General features: G+C 38.7%; 1 protein-coding gene across 17 annotated transcripts in view; it reads left to right on the top strand.

The window, feature by feature from the left end:
* The window catches only part of EPB41L5 (erythrocyte membrane protein band 4.1 like 5), a 137,041-nt gene that overhangs the window by 49,483 nt on the left and 62,977 nt on the right, over positions 1–24,581 (top strand). For 12 of the 17 annotated variants that reach the window (XM_084999617.1, XM_084999616.1, XM_084999614.1 and 9 more), the window contains 5 exons: positions 2,074–2,243; positions 4,042–4,148; positions 5,946–5,973; positions 12,914–12,956; positions 13,385–13,500. In XM_084999617.1, coding sequence (XP_084855743.1) covers positions 2,074–2,243; positions 4,042–4,148; positions 5,946–5,973; positions 12,914–12,956; positions 13,385–13,500 — 464 coding nt within the window. Of the gene's footprint in view, positions 1–2,073; positions 2,244–4,041; positions 4,149–5,945; positions 7,292–11,420; positions 12,957–13,384; positions 13,501–14,241; positions 14,331–16,460; positions 17,218–24,581 lie in introns of those variants that run through there. The other 5 variants (XR_014829652.1, XR_014829654.1, XM_021075143.2 and 2 more) reach the window with 3 other exon arrangements.

The raw sequence follows: 24,581 nt of genomic DNA, 5'->3' as shown, positions 1-24,581 counted from the left end.
GGCGTTGCCGTGAGCTGTGGTGTAGGTTGCAGACACGGCTCGGATCCTGCGTTGCTGTGGCTCTGGTGTAGGCCGGTGGCTACAGCTCCGATTGGACCCCTAGCCTGGGAACCTCCATATGCCGCCGGAGCGGCCCAAGAAATAGCAACAACAACAACAACAATAACAACAACAACAAAAGACAAAAGACAAAAAAATATATATATATTTTATGGCTTCCAGGTTTCGAGTTATAGAAATGCTTATTTTGAGGTTATACATTTTCTTATGGTTTTTTTTTCCTGTGTGTAGTTTTTGTTGGTAAATGTCATTGAAGTGTAACATACATTCAGATAAGTGTACAAATAAATGTATAGCTTGTTGAATATAATACACCTGTGTGACCAGCACCAGGATGAGGAGATAGAATCCTAGAAGAATTGTAGAAGTTCTCCTGTGCTCCCCATGGGGTACAGTTTCCCAGGAGTTTGTGCTTATATTTTGAACTTGATATAAATGAAACCTGACTGGTTCTTCTCTTTGTCTCAGGATTGTAGTTGTGAGTGTTCAGCCCTGCTGCTGTGAGGAGTTACAGTTGGCTCATTCATAACTATGAGAGAGTATTCCATTTTCTGAGTGGGCCATCCTATTGTTGGTGGACATTTGAGCTGTTCTCATTTTCAGCTGCTAAGAAGGTGCTGCCCCGGGGACATGCATGTGTTTGGTTTTTGTGCAGACCACCAAACTGTTTTCCAAAGTGCTTACACACTTACCTGCAGTGTGAAAGTTATCTTTGTTCTTTGACTTGTGTCTGGTATTGTCTTTCTCTTTGTAGCCATTCTGGCAGTAGCATTATTTTGTGGTTTTAGTTTGTGTTCCTCTGATGACTGCCTCAGTTTAGTATTTATTTGTATATGTTTTGGATGTTTGGATATTCTTTTTTTTTTTCTCCAGTTTGCTTATTTTACCTGAACAAATATAGCCGTGTAAATCTAGTTCATTTATTTTAATATAGTGTTCTGTAATATGAATAAACAATAGTGCATTAGTTCATTTCATCTTTTGCTCATCTCTATAGTTTTTAAATATGTGTCATTGTTTACTTGATTATCTTGTTTTGGATATTTAGGGTTTGGGGCTAGTTTTTACTGTCATAAATGTGACAGTGAAGGAAATCTTTGGGTTTAAATTTTGGTGTTGAGAAAATATTTTCCCCTAGAGACACAGTATTAGCTTAGTTGGCTGCAGATGTAGGCTCTGGAGCCTGAATGGTTAGGTTCAGATTCTGTTCCTCTCTCACTAACTTTGTGAATTTGGGCTTGATTCCTTGAGCCTCAGTTTTCTTATCTGTGAAATGGAGATAATGATAGTATCTACTTATTGAAGAATTCATGTGAAGTTCTTAGAGAAGTATCTATGAATGTGAACTGGTATAATTAGATTCCTGGGAGTTCCTGTTGTGGCTCAGAGGTTAGCAAATCTGACTAGCATCCATGAGGACACAGGTTCAATCCCTGGCCTTGCTCAGTGGGTTAAGGATCTGGCATTACCATGAGCTGTGGTGTAGGTCTCAGATGTGGCTTGGATCCTATGTTGCTATGGCTGTGGTGTAGGCTGGCAGCTACAGCTGAGATTCGACCCCTAGCCTGGGTAACCTCCATGTGCTGTGAATGTGCCCCTAAAAAACAAAAAAAATAAAAAAGGATTCCTGCGAGTACAGTTATTATAACAAAGAATCATTTTTAAGGCTGTTATATATATGGCCAGATCTTATATGAGCCTTTAAATTATAATTATACATTTATCCTAACATATGACAGATAAAGGCTCATTTTATGCCTCTCTCAGGAGTGAGAATCACGTAAGTAGAGAGAAAACTCTTAGGAATAATTTTATATTGGCTGAGAAAATGGACAGCTTGATTTTAAATCTGCCTTTTTATGTAAGTAAGCTACAAAGAGTGTTGGGGTTTCAGGGAGCAAGCTAAATGCTTAGTTGATATTTGGTGTTGCTGTGGTTGTGTTTGCAGCTGAGAAACGGGCTAGGACTGTTTAAGCTAATAATTACCTCCCTTAACATCTGTTTCTTTTTCAGGGCAAAGAGCAAGAGCATACGTTTGTCTTTAGACTGGATCATCCGAAAGCGTGCAAACACTTATGGAAATGTGCTGTGGAGCACCACGCCTTCTTCCGCCTCCGAGGCCCTGTCCAGAAGAGCTCTCATCGATCAGGATTTATTCGATTAGGATCACGGTTTAGATACAGGTTAATGTTTACAGCTGCCTGCTGTACCTTTCATTATTTCATAGAGGCCAGAAAATTCAGCCCAACTCCTCATTTTACAGATGTGGAAACTAAGGCATATAGTTCCATTGGCCAAAATAAAAGAAAAAGTGGTACATATTTTTATTGGTTGTAATTTCCTGAATAGGAGAATATTTCAGTGGTGCAGTGGATTTTATGTCCCTCTTCATGTTTTCATTTCTTCCTTTTTAAAAATTTTTTTATTGTCTTTGTCTTTTCTAGGGCATACGGAGGTTCCCAGGCTAGGGGTCCAATCAGAGCTGTAGCCACTGGCCTAGGCCAGAGCCACAGCAATGCGGGATCTGAGCCGCATCTGCAGCCCACACCGCAGCTCATGGCAACGCTGGATCCTTAACCCACTGAGCGAGGCCAGGGATGGAACCTGCAGCCTCATGGTTGCTAGTTGGGTTCGTTAACCACTGAGCCATGACGGGAACTCCTCTTCCTTTTTTTTAAAAGGAGTGATTTGACAGACTTTTTCCAGTTTTTAAATTTTTTTTATTGAAGTATAGTTGATATACAATATTATATAAGTTTTAGGTGTACAGCATAGTTTTTGAAGGTTATATTCCATTTATGGTTATTATAAAATATTGGCTATATTCCCAGTGTTGTACAGTATATATCTTTGTAGCTTATCTATTTTATACATAATAGTTTGTACCTCTCAACCCTCAATCCCGATCATGCTCCTCTCCCCTTCCTTCTCTCCATTGGTAACCACTAGGTGTCTATATCTGTGAGGCTTTTTCTTTTTTGTTATATCACTAGTTTGTTTTATTTTTTAGATGCCACGCTTAAGTGATAACACACAGTGTTTGTCTTTCTCTGTCTGACTTATTTTACCAAGCATAATATCCTCCAGTCCACCCACAGTGTTGCAAATGGCAAAATTTCATTCTTTTTATGGCTGAGTAGTATTCCATGGTGTATATATACTGGACATCTTCTGTATCCGTTCATCTGTTGATGGTCATTGACATTTGCTTTATATATTAATTAACCCTCAGTTTAAATCTAAATAACAAGATTTTAAGGAGTGTCCATCCAACAGCTAGATACCATATAGAAAAAAGGACTGCACTAGTGGGAAATTAATCTGAGTGACATTTCTTTTCCTTGATAAACCTGAAGTTCCATTGTTTTTTAGACTCCTTGTTTGTTGGTTGTAAGTTAGAAATGTTTTGGTTTACCTGAGTAGCTTATTGGTTGTGAGTTTTCAGCATGCCACGGGAACCAGATTTAAAGAAGTATTGAATAATGTCAGTAATGTGGCAGGTTGATTATGCGTGGGATTCCTGTAGGAGGGCTTCTATTCTACTTGCATTAAACATGAGGAGGCATTTAGCAGAATTTAAATGGAAGCGAAGGTGAGTGGGACAATAGTTTTATCATTTCTGGAAAATTATTCTGAAAAGTATATCACAGTAGGAAAAAGTAACTGAAAATCTTGAGTTGATTGTATATTTTGCATTGAGGACCATGGATGGGAAAGAAAAGGGAGTTCCATAAAACCACAGATATTTCACACTTATTTAATATGTTCTTAGGTGATGTACATAATTAAGAAAAACAATATAATTTGTGTTGCATATTTCACACGAGCCTAAAAAGTGAAAGAACAGTGTGATAAAGACATCAAGACATTCAGGATGAAGTTTAGGATGGTTCTTTTAAGGAGAACCTCTCATTTATGTGTATCTGGTTACTGTAGGCCTCAAATTCTCTTATTTCTATTACTATGCCTCATTTATTTTAGTGGGAAAACTGAGTATCAGACCACAAAAACCAATAAAGCAAGAAGATCAACATCTTTTGAAAGAAGGCCCAGCAAACGATATTCTCGGCGAACCCTACAAATGAAAGGTGAAGTGTAGCCCTCTTCCGTAGGACAGCTCTTCTTGACAGTTCATCCTGAGCTTGTGGTGTTGACTTGAGAAGAAGCTATCTCAGTCTTCTCAAGTCTATTCCAGTCAACTAAAGCACTCTTATTTGGAGTTCCCATTGTGGCTCAGCAGGTTAAGAACCTGAATAATATCCACTAGGACATGGGTTCAATCCCTGGCATTACTCAGTGGGTTAAGGATCCAGCATTGCCACAAGCTGTGGTGTAGATCACAGGTACGGCTCAGATTTGGCGTTGCCATGGCTGTGGCGTAGGCTGGCAGTAGCAGTTCCAATTCGACCCCTAGCCTGAGAACTTCCATATGCCATAGGTGTGGCCCTGAAAAGAAAAAATGAAATAAAGTACTCTTATTTGATAAAAGGGGAAGAACTGCCTATATTGTTGCTGAGATTGAACTTTTTGCTAATCTCAGTTCATACACTACTGAGCTTGTGTTCAGTTTCTGTTTTTACTATTTTAGTTCTTCTGTAAAGCAACAGTTTCCTGTGCTTTTGTTTTTGTTTTTGTTTTTTTTTTGTCTTTTTGCCATTTCTTGGGCCGCACCTGCAGCATATGGAGGTTCCCAGGCTAGGGGTCGAATCAGAGCTGTAGCCACCGGCCTACGCCACAGATCGACAGCAACACCAGATCCAGGCCCCACCTGTAGCCTACACCACAGCTCATGGTAGTGCCAGATCCTTAACCCACTGAGTGAGGCCAGGGATCAGACCCATGTCCTCATGGATACTAGTCAGGTTTGTTATCACTGAGCCACATGGAACTCCCTCTCTTCCTTTCTGACTTCTGCATCTCATTCATAATAATCTCTTAAATTCCTTTAGGTGTTTTTTAAAACATTGGCATATGATGAATAATGTTTAAGTAAAAAATAATTTCATATTATAAAAATGTTGTATATATATCATACAGAGACATTTCCAAGTTCATAAATGTTTCTTGTTGTTTGTTACTTTAATAGTTTACTTTGACCAGTAAACTGAAATTTGTATTTGGTTTCAGATCTGAGTTTGTACTAAAATACAGATTGAACTTTATGTCCGGTGTCAGAGTCATCACCAGTTACCCCAGAACAGCAGCCATGACCTGATTTTTGGCAGTTATCAGTTTTTAAAAAATAGATTTATATTCACCATTTTTGATGTGTCTATAAATTAATAATATAGAGCTATAAATGAAACCATTTCAGTTTGTTCAAAACCCTGAGTGACCTCTTAGATTGCCCTGATGATCATTTACTCTCACTTAGTTCACCCCAGAGGCTTAGAGATGGTTCTGATTTTGAAGATATGTATTTATTTTATAGCATTACTTAACAATGGAAATAATTGTCATTATTTACTTTAATGGTGTGAACCCTAGAACATGTTTGTGAAATGCAGGTTTTTAAAACTGTAATTGGGACACAGATCAGTTGTAAGGATTTACTTTTTTTTTTTTTTTTTTTTTTTGTCTTTTTAGGGCCACACGGTGGCATATGGAGGTTCCCACCTAGGGGTTGAATTGAAGCTGTAGCTGCTGGCCTACACCACAGCAGTGTGGGATCTGGGCCATGTCTAAGACCTACACCGCAGCTTACGGCAGCGCTGGATCCTTAACCCACTGAGGGAGGCCAGGGTTTGAACCTGCATCCTCATGGATACTAGCCAGATTCGTTTCCACTGAGCCACAACAGGAATGCCAGGATTACTTTTATGAGTGGTAAAGCATTTACCATGTAAGAGGAAACTAATCTGATGTTTTCTGTTTTCTTCCATTAGGAGGTACAGGAAAACCTGAAGAACTCAGGTAGGTCATACCTTGCAACTGATAATAGAATGTTTTCACGATTCTGTAGTTGTTGTCATTCATTGAACAAATATTTGTTGAAGACCTGTCAAGTGTTATCTTGTCCCTGAGCATGGTGGACATAGCAGGGAACAAATAAATACATAATACCAGATAAAATTGACACAAAGAAAAATAACAGTTTAAAGAAAAAGAGTGGGTTTGGGTAGATGGGCTGTTTATAATGAGAATGACATACATTTGTTATTGGCATGTAACTAAGGGCAAATGATGAATAAATTATGGCCCTTGCACACAGGGAGCTCAAAGAACAAAGGTTGCTTTGCAGATCAGTTTATTCCAGGGGAACGTCCCACTTGGTCATGGGGTATAATCCTTCCTTACACTATATGTTGCTAGATTTGGTTCACTGGTTTTGTTGTGGGTTTGTGTGTCTGTATTCATCAAAGACACTTTTGTAGTTTCTTTATCTGGTTTTGATATTGGGTAACACTGGCTTCACAGAATGAATTGGGCAGTGTTTCCTTCACTCTGGGGTTTTTTTGGGAAGAGTTTGTAAAGAGCTCTTTAAATATATGGTACAAGTCACCATTTAAGCCATCTGGCCTGGACTTACTTTGTATGAAGTTTTAAAATTTCCGGTTTAGTCTCTTGTTACAGGTATATTCATGTTTCATTTTTTCATCTTGAGTCAGTTTGGGAGTTTCTGTCTTTCCAGAATTTGCCCATTTTATCTAAGTTACTGAATTTGTGGCATACACTTATTTGTATTATTCTCTTCCTTTATATTTCTGTAAACTTTGTGATAAAGTCCTCATTCGATTTTTTTTTTTTTTTTCTTTTTTTGCCGCCCTGAGGCATATGAAGTTCCCTGATCAGGGATCAGATTTGAGCCATAGTTGCAACCTAAGATGCAGCTGCAGGACTGCCTGATCATTATCCCTGCCGGGCCAGGGATCAAACTTGCATCCCAGAACTCCCAAGACGCCACTGATCCCATTGTGTCACAAAGGGAACTCCTGCTGGTTCATTTCTGATTTTAGTAACTTGAGTTTCTTTTCCCCTAGATCAGTCTAGATAAAGGTTTGTCGGTTTTATTGGCCATTTTAAAGAACCAGCTTTTGGGTTCATCAGTCTTATTTGTTCTTTTCTGTTTTATTAATTTTCACTCTGGTATATTATTTCATTCCTTCTGCTTACTTTAGGTTTGGTTTTCTCTTCTTTTTCTAGTGTCTTTAGGTGGGAGATTAGGTTATTGGGATTTTGAGATCTTTAATTTTTTTTTAGGGCTGCACCTGCAGCATATGGAAGTTCCTAGGTTAGGGGTCCAGTCGGAGAGCTGACAGCCACAGCCATAGCCACAGCCACGGCAACACAGGATCCAGGCCAAGTCTGCGACCTAGAGCACAGCTCATGACATCACTGGATTCTTAACCCAATGAACAAGGCCAGGGATCGATCCCACATCCTCATGAATCCTAGTTGGGTTTGTTAACTGCTGAGCCACGAAGGGAACTCCTTTTTTTTTTTTTTTTTTTTTTTTTTGTAATTTTATTCCACTCTGTTAGAGAACATACTTTGCATGACTTTGATCCCTTTACAATTATTAAGACCTGTTTTATGGCCCAGCATGTGATTTATCTTGGAAAATGATCCGTGTACACTTGAGAATAATGTTGAGTGTAATATTCTGTAGATGTCTGTTAGGTCTGCTTGATTTTTACTGTTCATTTCTGCTTTATCATTGATTTGGGCATATTTCTATCCATTATTCAGTGTGGAGTGTTAAAGTCTCCTGTTACTCTTGCCCAGTCGTTTATATATTTCCCTTCAGTTATTTGTTCATGCTTCATGTATTTTGGACTTTTTGTTAGGCATGTATATATATTTTTAATTGTTTTGTTCTTTTATTATAAACAATGATCCTATTTTTCTCTACTAACTTTTTTGTTTGTTTCAAAGTCTATTTGATCTGATCTAAGTGTTATCAATCCAGTTCTTTTCTGGTTGCTTTTCTGTGGTTTATTATTTTCATCAAATTTGCTAAGTTTTCACTCATTATTTCTCAGGCTTTTTCTGCCCCTTTCTCTCTCCTCTCTTCCTAGGATTCCCACTACACTTATGTTGCTCTGCTTGATGGTACCCACAGGGTTCCCAGTCTCTGGTCATTTTTCCTCCTCCTTTTTTTCTCTGTTCCTTAGTCTAGATCATCTCATTGACCTGTCTTCTGCCTGCTGTAGTCTGCTGTGTCTTCCTGTAGTGAACTTTCATGTTATTTTCTTTCCCTTCCTTTCCTTTCCTTTCCTTTCCTTTCCTTTCCTTTCCTTTCCTTTCCTTTCCTTTCCTTTCCTTTCCTTTCGTTTTTTAAGGGCTGCAGCCGTGGCATATGGACGTTCCCAGGCTAGGGGTCTGATTGAAGCTGTAGCTGCCGGCCTACGCCACAGCCACAGCAACATCAGATCCGAGCCAAGTCTGCAACCTACACTACACCTCACTGCAACGCAGGATCCTTAACCCACTGAGAGAGGCCAAGGATTGAACACATAACCTTGTGGTTCCTAGTCGGATTTATTTCCACTGCACCACGATGGGAACTCCAAACTTTTCATTTTAGGTATGGTGCGTTTAAACTCCAGAATTTCTTTCTTTTTTAAAAGGTAGTTCTCTGTTTAGTGATATTCTTTTGATTGTGGACACAGTGTTCTCATACTTTATTTCTTCACATTGGGTTTCGTTGGTTCTCAAGGATATTTAAAATAGCTGGTTTAAATTCTGGCTGGCTGGGAGAACCTCCCCCTTCTTGGCCACACCCACCTGCTTGCAGCTTCCACCACACTGAACCTGGGAGAGTGGGGAGGGGAGTGAAATGTGGCTCAGATGCCAGCCTCAGTGCTAAGAGTTAGTAGGTTTTATTGAATACATGTTTCTCCATTTGATGAATGCCTTTTAATGATTTTTTTAAAAATAATTTCAACCAGCTAAATGTTGTGCTGGGGAGAGGATCTACCATTGTTCTCAGACCACCATCTGGAAGTCTTGTGTCCGATGAGTCATTAATTTTAATAGTGTATGTTACAATGTGTAGTTTGATATAATACTTCTTAGCCATTGGTATGTTTCAGAGTCTCCTGGAATGCCTGGTAAACTGTTTGATTCAGGATATACACATCTAGTTTTTTTTAAAAAACTACCGGTACTCCTGTATGGCAGATGTATAACTAGAGCTTCTTCAAAAGGAGACATTGTTTGGTTTGGGTGCTGGATATGGTCAAGCCTCACCTTGAGATGTCCTGTTCACTTTTTTTCACTTAGAAAGCTGTTAAAGCCAGGCTGTGATTAGTGACTCATCACAGAAGCACTCTGCTTTTTGCGTAAGGATTTCACTGAAGTTCCTTTAGCTGTCAGTAAGCTGTTAAAAATAAATAAATGGGTAGAGTAGGGAGGAAGGGTGAGGGATTCTCTCCATTGTGAATTTTTAATGAGGTAAAAAACAAAATTTTATGCCTTTTCTGAGCTATTCACTTAAATTTTCCTTGGAGTTATTTTTAAGCTATGCTTTTAAGAAAAATGGAGGCAAAATGGAGTGGTATTCTGTATATTTTAAAGTATTTATGTTTTGTTTGTTTAATGAATCATGACTTGCTCTCCTGAAAAGGAGTCTGGGACAGACTATTAGAGCTTACAGTGAAGAAGATAATCTGATAAAGTTAGCAGAAATGTAAACAGAGCATTCAAGTAGTGATATGCAGTTGAAAAATTAAGGCTTTTTATTTGCCAGAGTTTGTCCTTAAAAATATTCTAAGATACATGTATCTGACCAAAAAATGAATATGACTATATTGTCTCTTTCCTAGAATTAAGATTAATTTAACTTTAGTAACTAAATTTTATTCTCTCTTCTTGAGTGATGCTTTTAGCTTTGGAAAACAGCAAAAAAAAATGGGGTATTCAAGCAATGATACTTAATTATTTTTTGATTAGGATACATTTTTAGGAGTGAAATGTAGAGAGGGACTTACTCTCCTGCAGGTTATTGAGCACTGCTCATAAGAGTGCTTGAGAGGACCTGGGCTGGGGCTGGCAGCAATGCCCTTTCGTTCCTGCCCTTAGAGTTCTGCTTGCAGAAACAGTTTTGCTCCAGTGAACCATGGAAAGCAGTACTGTTTGAAAAAGCACAACTATTTGACCTAAAAAGCTTCTTGACCTTGTACTGTGCTTATTTGAATAACAGGATTTTAAATTGGCTGATGTTAGTTTTCCTTGTCCTGTTTTATTTCTTTATAACTACTCCCTTGTGAGTCTTGACTAATATAAAGTATCTTAAGAAGAGGTGACGTTTTAAAGAACAGTTCACACGTCATTTATTAGTACTTCTTGACAGGCCTAATGGACAGTCTTGAAGACAGGAAAGAGAGGAAAAGAAGAAATGGTGGAGGAAATGATGAACAGAGGAGGTATAAGAGTAGATAGTCCTGGAGTTCCTGTCGTGGCTCGGTGGTTAACGAACCTGACTAACATCCGTGAGGACTTGAGTTCGATCCCTGGCCTCGCTCAGTGGGTTAAGTGTGCTGCATTGCTGTGGCTGTGGCGTAGGCTGGCAGCTGCCACTCCGATTGGACCCCTAGCCTGAGAACCTCCATATACCTGCAGGTTCAGCCATAAAAAGACAAAAAAAAAAAAAAAAAGAGTAGATAGTCCTTTAAAAGGGGAGTTTGCATTGGGGCAGTATTTGTTCTGTTCACATTGATGGAGGTGAGAGAGTGTGTAATTATGAGAAAACAGTGCTTTCTGCATTTTAAATTCTTTTAAAATAGCTAAAATCCAGTTAACATCACTTATTACAAATGCATTTTTCTCATGTTATTATTTGTCTTTTTACTTATCACCTATTGGAGTTATTCTCATTTAAAGGAAAAGCTTCAGAGAGTAACCTAGGGGACCAGAGTAGTGAATCTGATTTCCTTACTGAACAGGTTGGATGAGATTTCATTATTGCTGGGGATTATGAGTTACTTAATACAGCATAGTTATTCTGGGAAGAACAACATGGTTAGTACAAAGAAATTGTGTCTGACAGGCCTTACATTGGCCTTGGCAACAGAGCAATACCAAACAATATTTCTTTTAAGTACTTTTTTGTTGGCTGGTTTTATTTGTCACTTGTCTTTGTGCTTAGCCAACATTTATTTAATCCCTCTAACAGTCTCGTGCAAATGAGAAAGCTACAGTAAAGAGGGCAGAGCTAGTGGGGCAGTTTTCATTTGAACCCAGACAGTGGAAGTGCAAGTTCTGGTGACTTAATCTTGTAACAGAGATGTAGTTAATAAAACATAGGGTATAAGGTGTTTACTCCTCATCACCCAGCCTGTTAGCAAAGCCTCTTCATCCTTTTTTTCTTTTTTTTTTCTTCTGCTACAGCCGCATCTGCAGCATATGGAAGTTCCCAGGCGAGGGGTCAAATCGGAGCTGCAGCTGCAGGCCTACACCACAGCCGAAGCAACACTGGATCTGAGCCAAATCTGCAACCTATGCCACAGCTTGTGGAAACATCAGATCCTTAACCCACTGAGCGAGACCAGGGTTGGAACCTGCATCCTCACAGTGGAAAGTCCAAGGCTTCTTCATTCTTGACCACTTAATTGGTTGTCTTTCATCAGTAGATAGTTTTGTTTTGTTCTCTAAGAGATGCCCCTGGACCCTGTATTCAGAGTTTGTTTTGTGTTTGAGAAGTTTTGCCCATTTCCTTTTACTGGAGTGACATCTTAGCTGGATATAATAATTGGGTGTAGCTGAGGAGAAGGCTGTGCCATCTTGATTCTGGCAGTGATGTACTTTTAATCTCCTTAGGATACTAAGTGTTCTTTCCTTATCATTGAAGGTCAGTAATATAACAATAAGGAATTGAATGTATTTAATTCTGTTATCTCCCTGAAACACAGTGCTCTTGTTAAATCTGTTGATATTTTGTCACTTTTTTTTTTTTTTTTTTTTGCTTTTTAGGGCCTCATCCGTGGCATATGGAAGTTCCTGGCTAGGGGTCGAATCGGAGCTACAGCTATTGGCCTGTGCCATAGCCATAGCAATGCAGGATCTGAGCCACATCTGTGATCTACACCACACCTCACAGCAATGCTGGATCTTTTAACCCACTGAGCGAGGCCAGGGATTGAACCCGCATGCTCATGGATCCTAGTTGGGCTCGTTAACCACTGAGCCATGAAGGGAACTCCCTTTGTCACTTTCGAAGAAAGTGTTTTGTAACATTGAATAGTTAGCTTAGATGAATTCTTCACATCAGGTTACTAGTTATGCTTATATCAGAAAGTCTGAAGAGGGTCAACTCTTCTTTTACCTAATTCTGTTGTGGTAGTATCTCATCTTTGAGGTCTTACTCTCATGGAATATTTGTTCGTTTTTTAGCTATTCTGAGATTTGTTTCTATTTATTTTGTGTATTGTATGTTGAGTTTTTGAAATTGTTTTTTGGGAGGTAGAGGGGAATGAGTGCAACCTAAGCTAAAAATTTTAAAACATTTTATAAATCATTTGGAGGAAGAGGATATATGGAGAAGTTTCTAACTTTATACTGAGGTCTTTAGAGTTATAAAATGCTGAGCTATTGCCAACACTAGAAAATCTTGAGAAGGTAGAAATATGCAGAAGTGACAGCTAAGTTTTATGTGGGTATTTGTGCTCTGAATTTAAGGAATCATTTGTGCTGCCGTCTATTTTGTCATCTTTGACAGATACTGTCCAGTGGATGAACAGGATTGGTAGTCAAGTACACATCTAAAGCCCAAGTACAATATAGGTTATATGGAAATACCAAATGAGCAGAAAAACAGGTATTTGCCTATAAAGGCAGATGTTTTTCTGGACATCTTACATTCTTGGTTTTAGGTACCCACAGTAATTTTTCTTTATTTTTTCCCCCATTATAGTGTTCACAATAATGTTTCAGCTCAGAGTAATGGCTCCCAACAGGTAAGGCAGTATTAAGCTTCTAAAGCACTGGAACACTGTGGTTAATTGTAACAAGCTGTAGAGTTATTAACTGAATTTTCATAGTGGTGTAACCTTCAGAAAGTTCTGTGCTTTTTCTCTTTCTTGGCTACAAAGTGGCTCAGTAGTGTGAGACCTTCTCATTTTATTCTCTAAGATGTTATAATAGAACAGGTGTTCTGTAAAACATTTTCTGTCTCTCTGTATCCTACAGAATGAATAAAATACCAACTTTCGGTTAGATTATCATCTGTCTCCAAGATGGTATAACATTCAAGCATTTGTTTGTTACTGTGCTTACTGTTATATCTTGTTTACTACATAGATAGTATTCCATTTTAATGTTCTGTTATTGGTGAGGAGATTTCTATCTAGACAAAATAAATGATTTTTATCATTTGTATCCAAAGGCTTGGGGTGTGAAATCTTCTTTGCCTGTGATTCCTTCCATTCCCTCTGGTCCTGTGCTTGTGGAGGTGGAGAATCGTCCAAGGAGTCCTGCAGCAGATCAGCATGACAAGAAATGGTTCGTTAACTCATTAAACCAAAATGAAATATTGCTTGTATAAGGGCATTATGAATCCCCAGCCATAATCTGAGAGTACTTTTAATATGATTGAAGGCAAATTATTCATATTTGTAATCTGAAAAGAAGTGTTTATTGAGCAGTCACACTGAGAGGGACAAGAGATGTGGATGGAGAAGGAAGGCAGTGTCTGAGTGAAGAGCATCACAGCTCTCCTTATGTGGTCAGCATGAGCATGAGCAGCATGCTGGGTGCTTCTCTACTGAGAGAGGCTTCAGTATTGGTCAGTAGAATTTTTTCCCTCATCCATAAGGGTGTAATGTGTTTGTTACATGCTATTCCACGCAGCAGGATACTGCTGCTTTGGGTATGTTTTCTTCATTAAAGACTGAAGATAAAGACAAAACAAATGTAATTATAGTCCAATAAACCAAAGCCTGAAATACTCTATTTGGGGGGATGGAGAAATGATCTCATGACAGAGAATATCCTTGTTTAGATTCCTGGGGTCTTTTTTTTGGATTAATACAAAGTATGCAAATATGGATACTTTGTGGTTTATTGGGGTTAATCAGTGGGGTCCATCCTTTCCCAATTAAATATATGTGGCATGGGGGGGCTCCTTGGGAATTACTGGATTGAATGGTCATGTTGGTTGCATCGTCTGTTCAAGTTTTGTGTCTATTTATGAAATGAACTTTGATCATTCATAGAATTTTTCTCTTTTTCTCTTGCTCTTAGTTTGTGTAGTACCTGAAATCTAATGAGTTTCTGTGGTGATCTCAAGGTTTTGGTCAGCTTTCTGTGCAACCAGTTCTTCCTTCATGGTGGTGGGTCAACAGTGGTTGGTGATTATTTTCAGTCTCTGCTACATAATTATATTTCACTTTGATTTTGGCTTAACTAACTGCAAGGTGCTTTGCTCTTGATGGTTGGGCATATTTTTACTTCAGTTCCAAATAACTTCATTCGCTTCTGAGATTGCTGGGATTTTCCCCCCTGTTTTTTCCTTTATCCTTTTTTCCCCATTTTACTTGAGTGTGGTGGTGGTACTTTGTGTATGTGTGTGCACATGGGCACACACTTAAAGTGTAAACAGTGAGGCTTCTAAATGTCGAATTTTAGTCTTTATTTTTTTAAGCCACAAAAAAGAGTTTCTTCACTTTCTTATTGAAAACGCAGCTCCAGTAAGCATTTGTGTTTTATTTCTTGATGTTACTGCCAGGTTTTATTGGCAGGAAATCATAGTACTGAAACTTCAATTATAAAACTCATTTAATTCATGCTTACCTTTTATATTAATATGGAATGAGAGTCTGGTTTGTTTGCATCTGCATTATGACACTAAATCTTTAGTTTTCCAATTGTCATTAGTATGTATTAAAATCTGTTTAAGATGATTTATTAGGCATTACTCAGTACCTTTGATGCAGCCTTTAAAAAGAGAATATTGTATCAGAGTATTGAATTTAAAAAAAATGAAGAATTTGGAGCTGTAGGTCCTATCTTTGTGTAATTGTGCTGAGACCTCCTTTGCTGAAATGAAGCAAAGTGATTCCTTAGACCTAGTGAGCCTCAGCCTGTGTCAGCAGTGGCCTGGAACTGAACATAGAACTGACCTGTCTTGGAGCTAACGGATTTCCCCAGCCTTAATTTGAGATGCATTCTGCACTTCATTCTTTGTTTCTGCATGCTTTGATTCTTATTTATACTTTTGCATGAATATAAAACAGTCCTCCTTTGGAAAGTGATGAGTTAATAAATTTTGGACATAATAGACTATTCTGTTTCTGCTAGATAACTGTTAGCCAGTTTAATCTCAACACGATCCCTGTTCAGTTCTTTAGCTTTTTCTTGCTGATATCTTCTAAATGACACCGTTATATCAGTGAATGATTTGGTATGTTAGCAACTTAGAAGTATCCAATATTTAAACTGTCTTTTGAGAAACAATTTATGTATTTTAAATCCATATGCTATTTATAAATCAAACTGAATAATACTTGGAAAATATTCTTAGACATCTTTTACAATCAGCATGATTTTTCCCCCTTTGTAGTTATCTTAAATACATGCTGCCGTTTTTTTGTCGTGTGACAAAACTTTGACAAATGTTTTCTTTCTACTGGAGGACTCTGATTATTTCTAACCAGGAGCTGCTTGTATGCATGTTTTACCCTCCGACTTTGATAGACCTTTTTATAGCACTTGTAATTAAAAGTATCTAAGATTTTAGTAAGCCATTCCTGGCGGGGCTTATGACCTCATCACCTTATCTGTCCCTGTTGAATTTCATTCTAAAGTCCTGTGAACTTGGATTATAGAAGGAACAGCGATTCTCCATTTCTTTTTTTATTAACTCAATGTGATTCTCCATTGTTAATGGGAAACATTGATGTAAAATTACGTGGCCTCTGTGAGGATAGTTTTTGTTTTTGTTGTTATCGCTGTTTTAATGCTCTTTCTGCATTTTATTTCCTGGATTTCGTTTTTTGTGAAGTCACGTGATTTGGGAAATAACTTTTCACAGTTGCCCTTTTCTTTATGCCTTTGTCCTTATGTAGAATTGTCCTTTCAGATACTTGAATTAAGTACATAAGTTTTTTTTTTTTTTTCTTCTCCTAGGAACCTCAGACAACAGTTCAGCCTTTGATTTTGATAGCAACATCAGGGACAGATACAGTGTCTTGCTATCTGTGAAATTTCCTCTTTAATTCACTTTACTGACTCTGATTGCTTATACATATTTCCGTATTGACATTTGCCACTACCTGTAACTTTGTGGATTTTCCCCTCTTTGTTATTCTTGAATGTCATCATTGCATGGAGTAGAAGTTGGTAACTACTCAGAGCAGGGTGCATGCTGGTCAGTTGCCTTCTCTTTTATTACCCCTTACACATTCATTTTCTCCCGTTCCTGTTGACTAACTGTGCTCCCCTCCCACTCCCCAACCATCCAGGCTCTCTGCTGCCAGTGACTGCAGTCAACGTGGTGGAAACCAGTGGAACACAAGGGCCTTGTCCCCACCCCAGCCTGCACATAGAAACCACCCTGATTTTGTCCCTGAGCACAGTGTGAAGAGTGCAGGAGGCCACCATGCTCGCTTCCCTGGCCCCACAGCCATGACTGAGATATGAGTGTTAAGCCTTTTAGGCATTGGGACTGTTTCATGCAAGTTGATGGGATACATTTTCTAGAGTTTATAGAGGATTGATCACAATAGGAAGATTGGGGAGAAGTTATTTTATAATGAATCACTAGTTGGGTAGTGTTGTTCATGATTGAATTCTTCTGTGAAAGGGAAAAGGACCTGAAGAAGCTATATGTCATCAGTGTTGAAAAGGGTATGTATGTTACCTTTTGGGGAAGAGTTTTCATGATTTTAAAATCATGTTAACACATCACTCAGAAGATGTCCCAGGAGAAGGTTTGTGTTTCTGAACAAGCTGCCCATTACCACCCCACCCCAGGCAATACGAACAGATTGAGGTTTGAAGAATCAGACACATTAAAAGCACACATAAGGAAAGCATGTCCAGGTGTGATGTATTAGCCTTTGGTGATATTTTCATTAAACTGCTCTTATACACTATTTTTGGTACTTCTAAAGTGACCCAGGCCTTAATTTCAGTTAAGCGTCTAAGAGTCTATAATTTTAATAATGTAATTTTAAATTGAAAACTTACTTTTTAATAAAGTATTTTAAATTACCGGAAGGTCTAGAAATCGCAATAATGTGACTCATGTAGAGAGGTAAGTCTGAGTGGTTACTTTGCATGATTAAGTTATTAACCAGTGGTTAACTGAATGGTTATATTATTACTGAATGGTTGTACAACATGGAACATGTATTTCCTTTGTCTTTTCATTTTTCCCTTTCATCTCATGCATCTGATAGAGTCCCTTGTTTGCAAACAGCCTCATAATCTGGCCTTATACAACCTTTAAAATAAAATTCTGAAGCCAGAATCATATCATTTTTAACACTTAAGACATATCACTTTTAAGCACTTTCAGTTTTTGCATGTTATTTTTTTAGTCCCTTATGGACGTCAGAAGGTAATTGTCCAAACTCTTTAGTCTGATTCATAGAGGCAAATTAGTTGGAAGAAGTATATTTCTGATATAATGGGAAATTATATAAGGAAAGCATATTTTTGTCTTTTCAGAGTTTTAAAAATTTTAACAAAATTTTCACACTTTTAAACTATATAATTTGAAGATATTTTATCTGAGAATTCATAATACTTATTAAGATAACGAAGCTTCATTATAAATGTAAACCTGTTTACCATGTTGCTTAGCTGAGAGGATAGTCTTAGCCATCTCTCTTAGACAAAGATAAATGTTTCAGAGGCTCTTATTTATTGGACTTTTGGTTCAAATATAATACACCTTGTCAGTAGAAACGTTAAGTAAGCAGAGGTAAGTAGTATTTAGAGAATGAAATTTATAGACAGGTTTCAGTCTGAATTTATATATGTAAACAGACATAAGGGGATGGATGCTTAAAGTGTTCTTTACTGTGTCTTCTAAATGGAAACAGGAGTTTCCATTCTGTTCACACCCAGTATAGTGTCCGTAAGGATGAGGGTTTGATCCCTGGCCTTGTTCAGTGGATTTAAGGATCTGGCATTGCCACAAGCTGCGAAGCAGGTCACAGGCACAGCTCAAATCTGGTGTTGCAGGCTGGCAGCTGTAGCTCTGTTTTGACCCCTAGCCTGGGATCTTCCATATGCTGCAGGTGAAGCCATAAAAGAAAAAATAAATAAATAAATAAATAAATAAATAAAGGGAACAGACACATATCTTAAATAGCCCAGCTTCCTATCTCTGTAAGTCTGTCATCATGTAGGGGCTTAAAAGTGGCCACTAATGTGTATCTTCATAATTGTTTTAGATTTTACATAGGTCAGATTCTAATTGTCAGGTGTTGTCAATGGTGATTCCTTTTTTAAAGGAATTTGAATCATAACATTTTAAGCACAGAAACTGGTTTATACCATTCAAGAAGAGATTTCATGAATGAGAATATGATTTACAACCTATTATTTCTATAATAGAAACCAAAAAGAGGCACAATAAAAACACAGCTTTCCTGGTCTCTTAGAAAGTCCTGAGATTTGGCTTCTCTGACTTTAAAATGAATCTTGGGGAGTTCTGTCGTGGCTCAACAGTAATGAATTTGATACCTTGTCTCACTCAGTGGGTTAAGGATCCAGCGTTGCCATGAGCTGTGGTGTGGGACAGCAGCTACAGCTCTGATTTGACCCCAAGCCTGGCAACTTCCATATGTCGCAGGTGTGGCCGTAAAAAGACAAAAAAAGAAAAGAAAAAAAGAATCTTGACGTCTGAAGGTCAAACTGCTGATCTGTACCTTATCAGAATCTTAACTTTGGGAAATACAGACTGATTATTAATGAAGAATAAGATCTTCAGTTTATATTGAAATTGTCATTTCTATACTTAGAGTTTAAGTTAACCAGTACTGTTATATTTTAAGTGTAGGGAGAATCATATCATGGTTTTTCTTTGTTTGAAAACCTTGTTATAAAATAGTTTATTTATAAGTTCCTGACAATAGAGACTGGGTTGGAGGAGTGATGGGGAAAGCAGACAGCAAAGGGGTGGGGAAGTGAAGGGCTCAGACAGGTTAGTAGTAAAATCAAAATCACCTGTTTTATAGAAGTTCCTGCATGCTCCAGGATTTCCTGTCAAATGCTAGGAATATTTGTTACTGCTTTGGCATTTTCAGGATGGATATACACGTTTCCAGAGGTATGACAAACTTACAGGTAGAGATAGCTCAACCTAAAGTTAATAAATTGTCTCCAGCCTATTTATACTCTGCATTTTGTTATGCCTAAAGCGTCAGTGATCATATATCCAGTCCTTGATTAGGGAATTAATATACTCCAGAAGCATCTGATCTGCCTGAAATGCCAAGGTCATGTGATTTAACATCAGCACTTTGGCTGCTTTTACTTAACATAATGTTAATTTTAACATCTGGATTAGGTTGGCTATATTTCAACTGCATTTTTATAGACAGGGAAACTTACAGAAACACAGCAAAACTAGTGACCTTCACACTTTTGAACATGAAAATACATGAGCTCTTAAGATCATTATTTCTTTTGATGGTAAAAAGACTTCAAAGGCATTTACCTTTTCCTGAGTGTAATCTAACCTTTTGGATCTTGATAAGTTTAGTCATAGGTATACTTCTAAATGAATTTACAGAAAACAACTTTATCTGTCCTCCTATGTATATAACATGTCTATATTTTAAAAAGCAGCAGTGGGAGTTCCCGTCGTGGCGCAGTGGTTAACGAATCCGACTAGGAACCATGAGGTTGCGGGTTCGGTCCCTGCCCTTGCTCAGTGGGTTAACGATCCGGCGTTGCCGTGAGCTGTGGTGTAGGTTGCAGGCGCGGCTCGGATCCCGCATTGCTGTGGCTCTGGCGTAGGCCGGTGGCTACAGCTCCGATTCAACCCCTAGCCTGGGAACCTCCATATGCCGCGGGAGCGGCCCAAGAAATAGCAACAACAACAACAACAAAAGACAAAAAGACAAAAAAAAATAAAAATAAAAAAAAAATAAAAAGCAGCAGTGTACAAATATTGTAATATCAGTACAAATTATTTTTCACAGGGGCATTTTAATCTATTTAAAGTGTTGCCCCATAAAATGCTAATTTAATAATACTTGGGTCAAACTTGATTGTTGAAATTGTCCAGGATGTAAACGGTGCCATATAAACATGTCAGGTTATAAAACTGAAGTGTCTCCTGAATGGACAGGAAGGCAGCTTCTTTCAAAGGATAACACAAATAGCCAAGTCCTACTTGTGGAAATTTCTCTTTCTACTAGATTTTTATGTTTACTAGGTTGATATGGTAAAAAATTATTTTGATAAGTAACCTTGCTTTGTAACTTTCATGTGTCCTGATATCATGTATTTCATCTTTCTATCATGCGGAACAAGCAAATAGATGAAAGGGGTGAGGAGCAGAGGGCTGTGGTGTTTGGGGGTTTCCAGAGGAGAAACAATGTTGTGGAAGTGACCGGCTTTACAGGCTAAGAAGACTGATCCTCAGCTTTGATCCCTTTCACTCCCATACTTATTCACACATGTAAACTGAAAAGAGTTGGAGGACAGCTGTCTCATAATAATGCAGCATGTGCTCCTGGTGGCAGTCGTGATAGTTTGAACATTAGCACTTTAACTGCTTTGATACAGGCAAACTCCTCATTTGTAAACCATTGTTAATTGCTTTGAAGGACTGCTATTTTGTGTGTATTAGGCTTTGAATATTGGGTTTGAAAATAATATCACATTGCATTAATTTATTTTATATCCTTGATATATGGGACTTTTATGGATTTGCAAAAATAAAATCATCTTGCACCAATAACATTTAATTTCTTTACCACCACATACTTCTTTTTTTTTGTTTTGTTTTTTGTTTGTTTGTTTGTTTGTTTTTTTTTTGGTTGGCTGTACATGGGGCAAGTGGATGTCCCTGATACAGGCATTGAACCTGAGCCACAGCAGTGACAACACTGGATCCCCAACCCACTTGCCCACCAGGGAACTCCCACCTTATACTTCTTATATTTTAATATACATTACACCACATCATCAATTATACCTTGCTTCCAGAATTATTGTGGATGCTTGCATGTGAGGTGCATTTATATAAGGGATAGAATGTGAATATACTATCGTGGGGATACCTCTCTCTGTTTCTCTTCCTTCATCTCTCTCTCCTTGTGCCCCTGTCTTATGCATAAAATGTGATTTGTCAGATTTTTTTGCTAGATATTATGAATCATGTGGCTTTAGGTATAGTATTCTTCCTCAGCTCCCTTTTTCAAGAACATAAGAATTTCTCAGGAGTTCGGTTGTGGCACAGCGGAAATGAATCTGACTAGTACCATGAGGATTTGGGTTTGATCCCTGGCCTCTGCAGTGGGTGGGTCAGGGATCCGGCATTGCCATGAGCTGTGGTGTAGGGCGCAGACTGAGCTTAGATCCTGCATTGCTGTGGCTGTGGTGTAGGCCAGCAGCTACAGCTCCAATTGGACCCCTAGCCTGGGAACTTCCAAATGCCGAGGGTGCACCCCTGCCCCCCAATAATTTCTTTCCCTCTGTTCATATAAATTAACGTTTACTTTAGTCACATGAAATCATTGTGAGAATTTTCTCATGCTCAGCTGCCATAAACTTTGGTGGTAAGGATGTTAGGACACAGGCCTGTGGAAGATGTGTTATGTAACTTTGTATCTTCAGTTCTTGACCACTGCTAATTTATAGTACACTTTAGCTGCTTTGAATTCTCTGCATTGGTGGGAAGGATCATAACATTAGCCTCAAAGAATTAGTGAAGAGAGAATTTCAAAAGAAATGGGTGAAAAAAAAATTTCTGTGGCTTTTTTAAATGATACATTTTAATTTTTACACTGAAGTGGAAAACAAGTGTTCCTGTTTTTTTCCTGAAGGAATTATCCTCACAATTTTTGTTTGTTTTTGGATAATTACCTAAGCCTTTAGGCTTCTGACACCAAGCTGTGACATTAATTCTAGGTGATAGTGCTTGATTGAACTTTTCCCATTTTGTTCCTGACACCTGGTCAACTTTTGTTTACACTGGCATGGACAAGAGATCCCTGACTTGGAGAACAACATTCTCCAAGGAGTATGACTGAAGACTCCCTTAGTGGTGTAATAAATTTGTACCTCCTCCTCTTTAAAGACAGGTTCAACAGCTGCAGACCTTATTTCTTGTTGAAGGAATTCTTGTTTGTTTTGTTTTCAACTAATTCCAATAAAGAAAAAACAAACGAGATATACCAGTGTATGGTTAGGATTTAGAAGAAGTTGCAGATTCCTTAATAAAGGTTTGGTCTGCCAGACATGACTGATTATTGTTAGTATTAAATGAAAAATATTTTAAGTTATTAGGGGGAGGAGTAAAAGAAAAGAATGAAAGATAAGAGATAATAGGAAGACAATTGCTGGTTTGATTTTTTTCTTGTGGAACTAGTTAGAGGAGTAGCCAGAGAAGTTGTGGAAACATCCCAGCGTGTAAAATACCACAAGGATATACATTATTACACAGAAGAATTTCTAATTAACAAAATTATGTTGGTAGCCCAGCTACTAGCTTCAGATATTATATAATGCAAACTTGCTAGGAGTTTGGAGAGAAAACCTACTCTTTCTCTCTTTTTCCTTTTTAAGGCCACACCTGCGGCATATAGAAATTCCCAGCTAGGGGTTGAATCAGACCTACAGCTTCCGGCCTACACAACTACAGCAACACCAGATCCAAGCCATATTTGTGACCTTTGTCCCAGCTCATGACAATGTTGAATCCTTAACCCACTGAGTGAGGCCAGGGATCAAACCTGTGTCCCACTGTGTTGGGTTTCTAACCCACTGAGCCACAACGGGAACTCTGAGGAGACCAACTTTGAATAACTTAGGTTATTTCTTTCTGGCTGGGGAGCAAATTCTTTCTTCCAGCATAACCCCTGAAAGCCCTTAGAAAGACCCCGGAAGAGTTGATACTCTTGAACATGCAGGTTATGTCTGGGCCATGGCAGTTACAAGTATTTGAGTAGGTTGGAAAGGTAGTGAATGTCAATCTAAGGAGTTTGGATTTGGTCAAGAGACCTGGGGCAATCATTGCAAGTTTTTAAGTGAAAGATCGATGTCTCCTGTTTTGATTCACCTTATTATGTGCTGAATATCTACCAGAGTTCCTCCTTCTCCCTTCCTTATACAAGGTCACTTAGAATTACTTCTTTGCACAGATCTTCAAGTTTCTTGACCCTAACCCCATCTGGATAAATTCTGCATTTAACCCTGGATAAATCCAGTTCTCTCTGCTGTGCATGTAGATGGTAAGTATGAAATGCAATATTGTTCAGTGGTCTTACTTCAAATCATGGCCATTAAGCTCAAGCTGGGCTTTCAGTGCTGCCTGAAATCCTCTTATATTTCCTTAATCTGCTAATTTCCCCACTCTTCTGGCAGTAGCTTCTCTTCAAACCTTTGCCATCTCCTCACTTCTCTCTCGTCACTCCTTAGTCTCAGCTGACCACCTTGCTTCCTCTTTCACTGAGAAAAGAAGCCATCAGAAGAGAACCACTGTACCCTCCCACCGCCTCTCCGTGTAGGCATCTGTGCTCTGCCTTCCCTTCTGTTGCTCCGGGTGAGCTGTCCGTGGGGGACCAGCAGTCTGTGGAACATGCCCTCCTGGAGATTCCCATCACACAGTGTGAGAAGCACTGGCTTAAATTATAGCACCATGTAATCATGTTGACTCCTCTTTGTTTCTACTCCTCAGTCGGTAAATTTTTTCAGTTCGGTCTTCAAAATGTATCCAGAATCCGATTGTCACCATGTCCACCGTGTTTCAGTTCCCTGTCATGCTTTACCTCTTACTGGTCTCCCTCTTACCTGTTGCTCCTGGCTCCTTCCTGGTTCACATTCCTCTCTGTGGCCACGGCAATTGTAACTTAGACCAGTCACGTCAGGCCTCTGCTCAAACCTGAGTTCTCAGCATAATACCCCACATCTTCACATTGACATAAACATGGTTTTTTCCACCGCTTGACTTTGCTCACTTTCCTCCAAAGACTTGCTCAAACATACCAAGCGTGTTCCCTTTCTGGATCTTTGCACTTTACCTTTGCTTCCTCCTTTGAATTGCTTTTAGTTCATTCTGACACCTTCAGGCTTCGTTTCAGAGACCCCTGTCCTGACCTCTCTGTAAAATAACAGTGGGCTCCCCAGTCTTCTCTACATTCATGGTCTGCCTTACCTTGCTTTTCTTTTTTCTCACCTCTCTTCACTTTACACATAGTTTGTTTGTCATTGCTGTATCCTTCAATAGAATGTAAGCTCCATTAAGGGGGAGCATGCATTTGTTTATGCCCCTATCCCCAGAGTGGCACCTGGCTCAGCCCTCCATAGATATCGGTTGATGGACTGAATGAAGAAGTGCGACGCTCATCTTGGCACATTTGGTGATACAGAAATAGTCAAAATGTTGTCCCTGGCTTTAA

Source organism: Sus scrofa, chromosome 15, assembly GCF_054392235.1.
Source record: "Sus scrofa isolate SSC_HxYL_T2T_F1_AM1 chromosome 15, Sscrofa_HxYL_maternal_Yorkshire_Landrace_v2.0, whole genome shotgun sequence".
In the NCBI taxonomy this organism is placed as follows: Eukaryota; Metazoa; Chordata; class Mammalia; order Artiodactyla; family Suidae; genus Sus; species Sus scrofa.
This window is presented reverse-complemented; position numbering and strand designations above follow the sequence as displayed.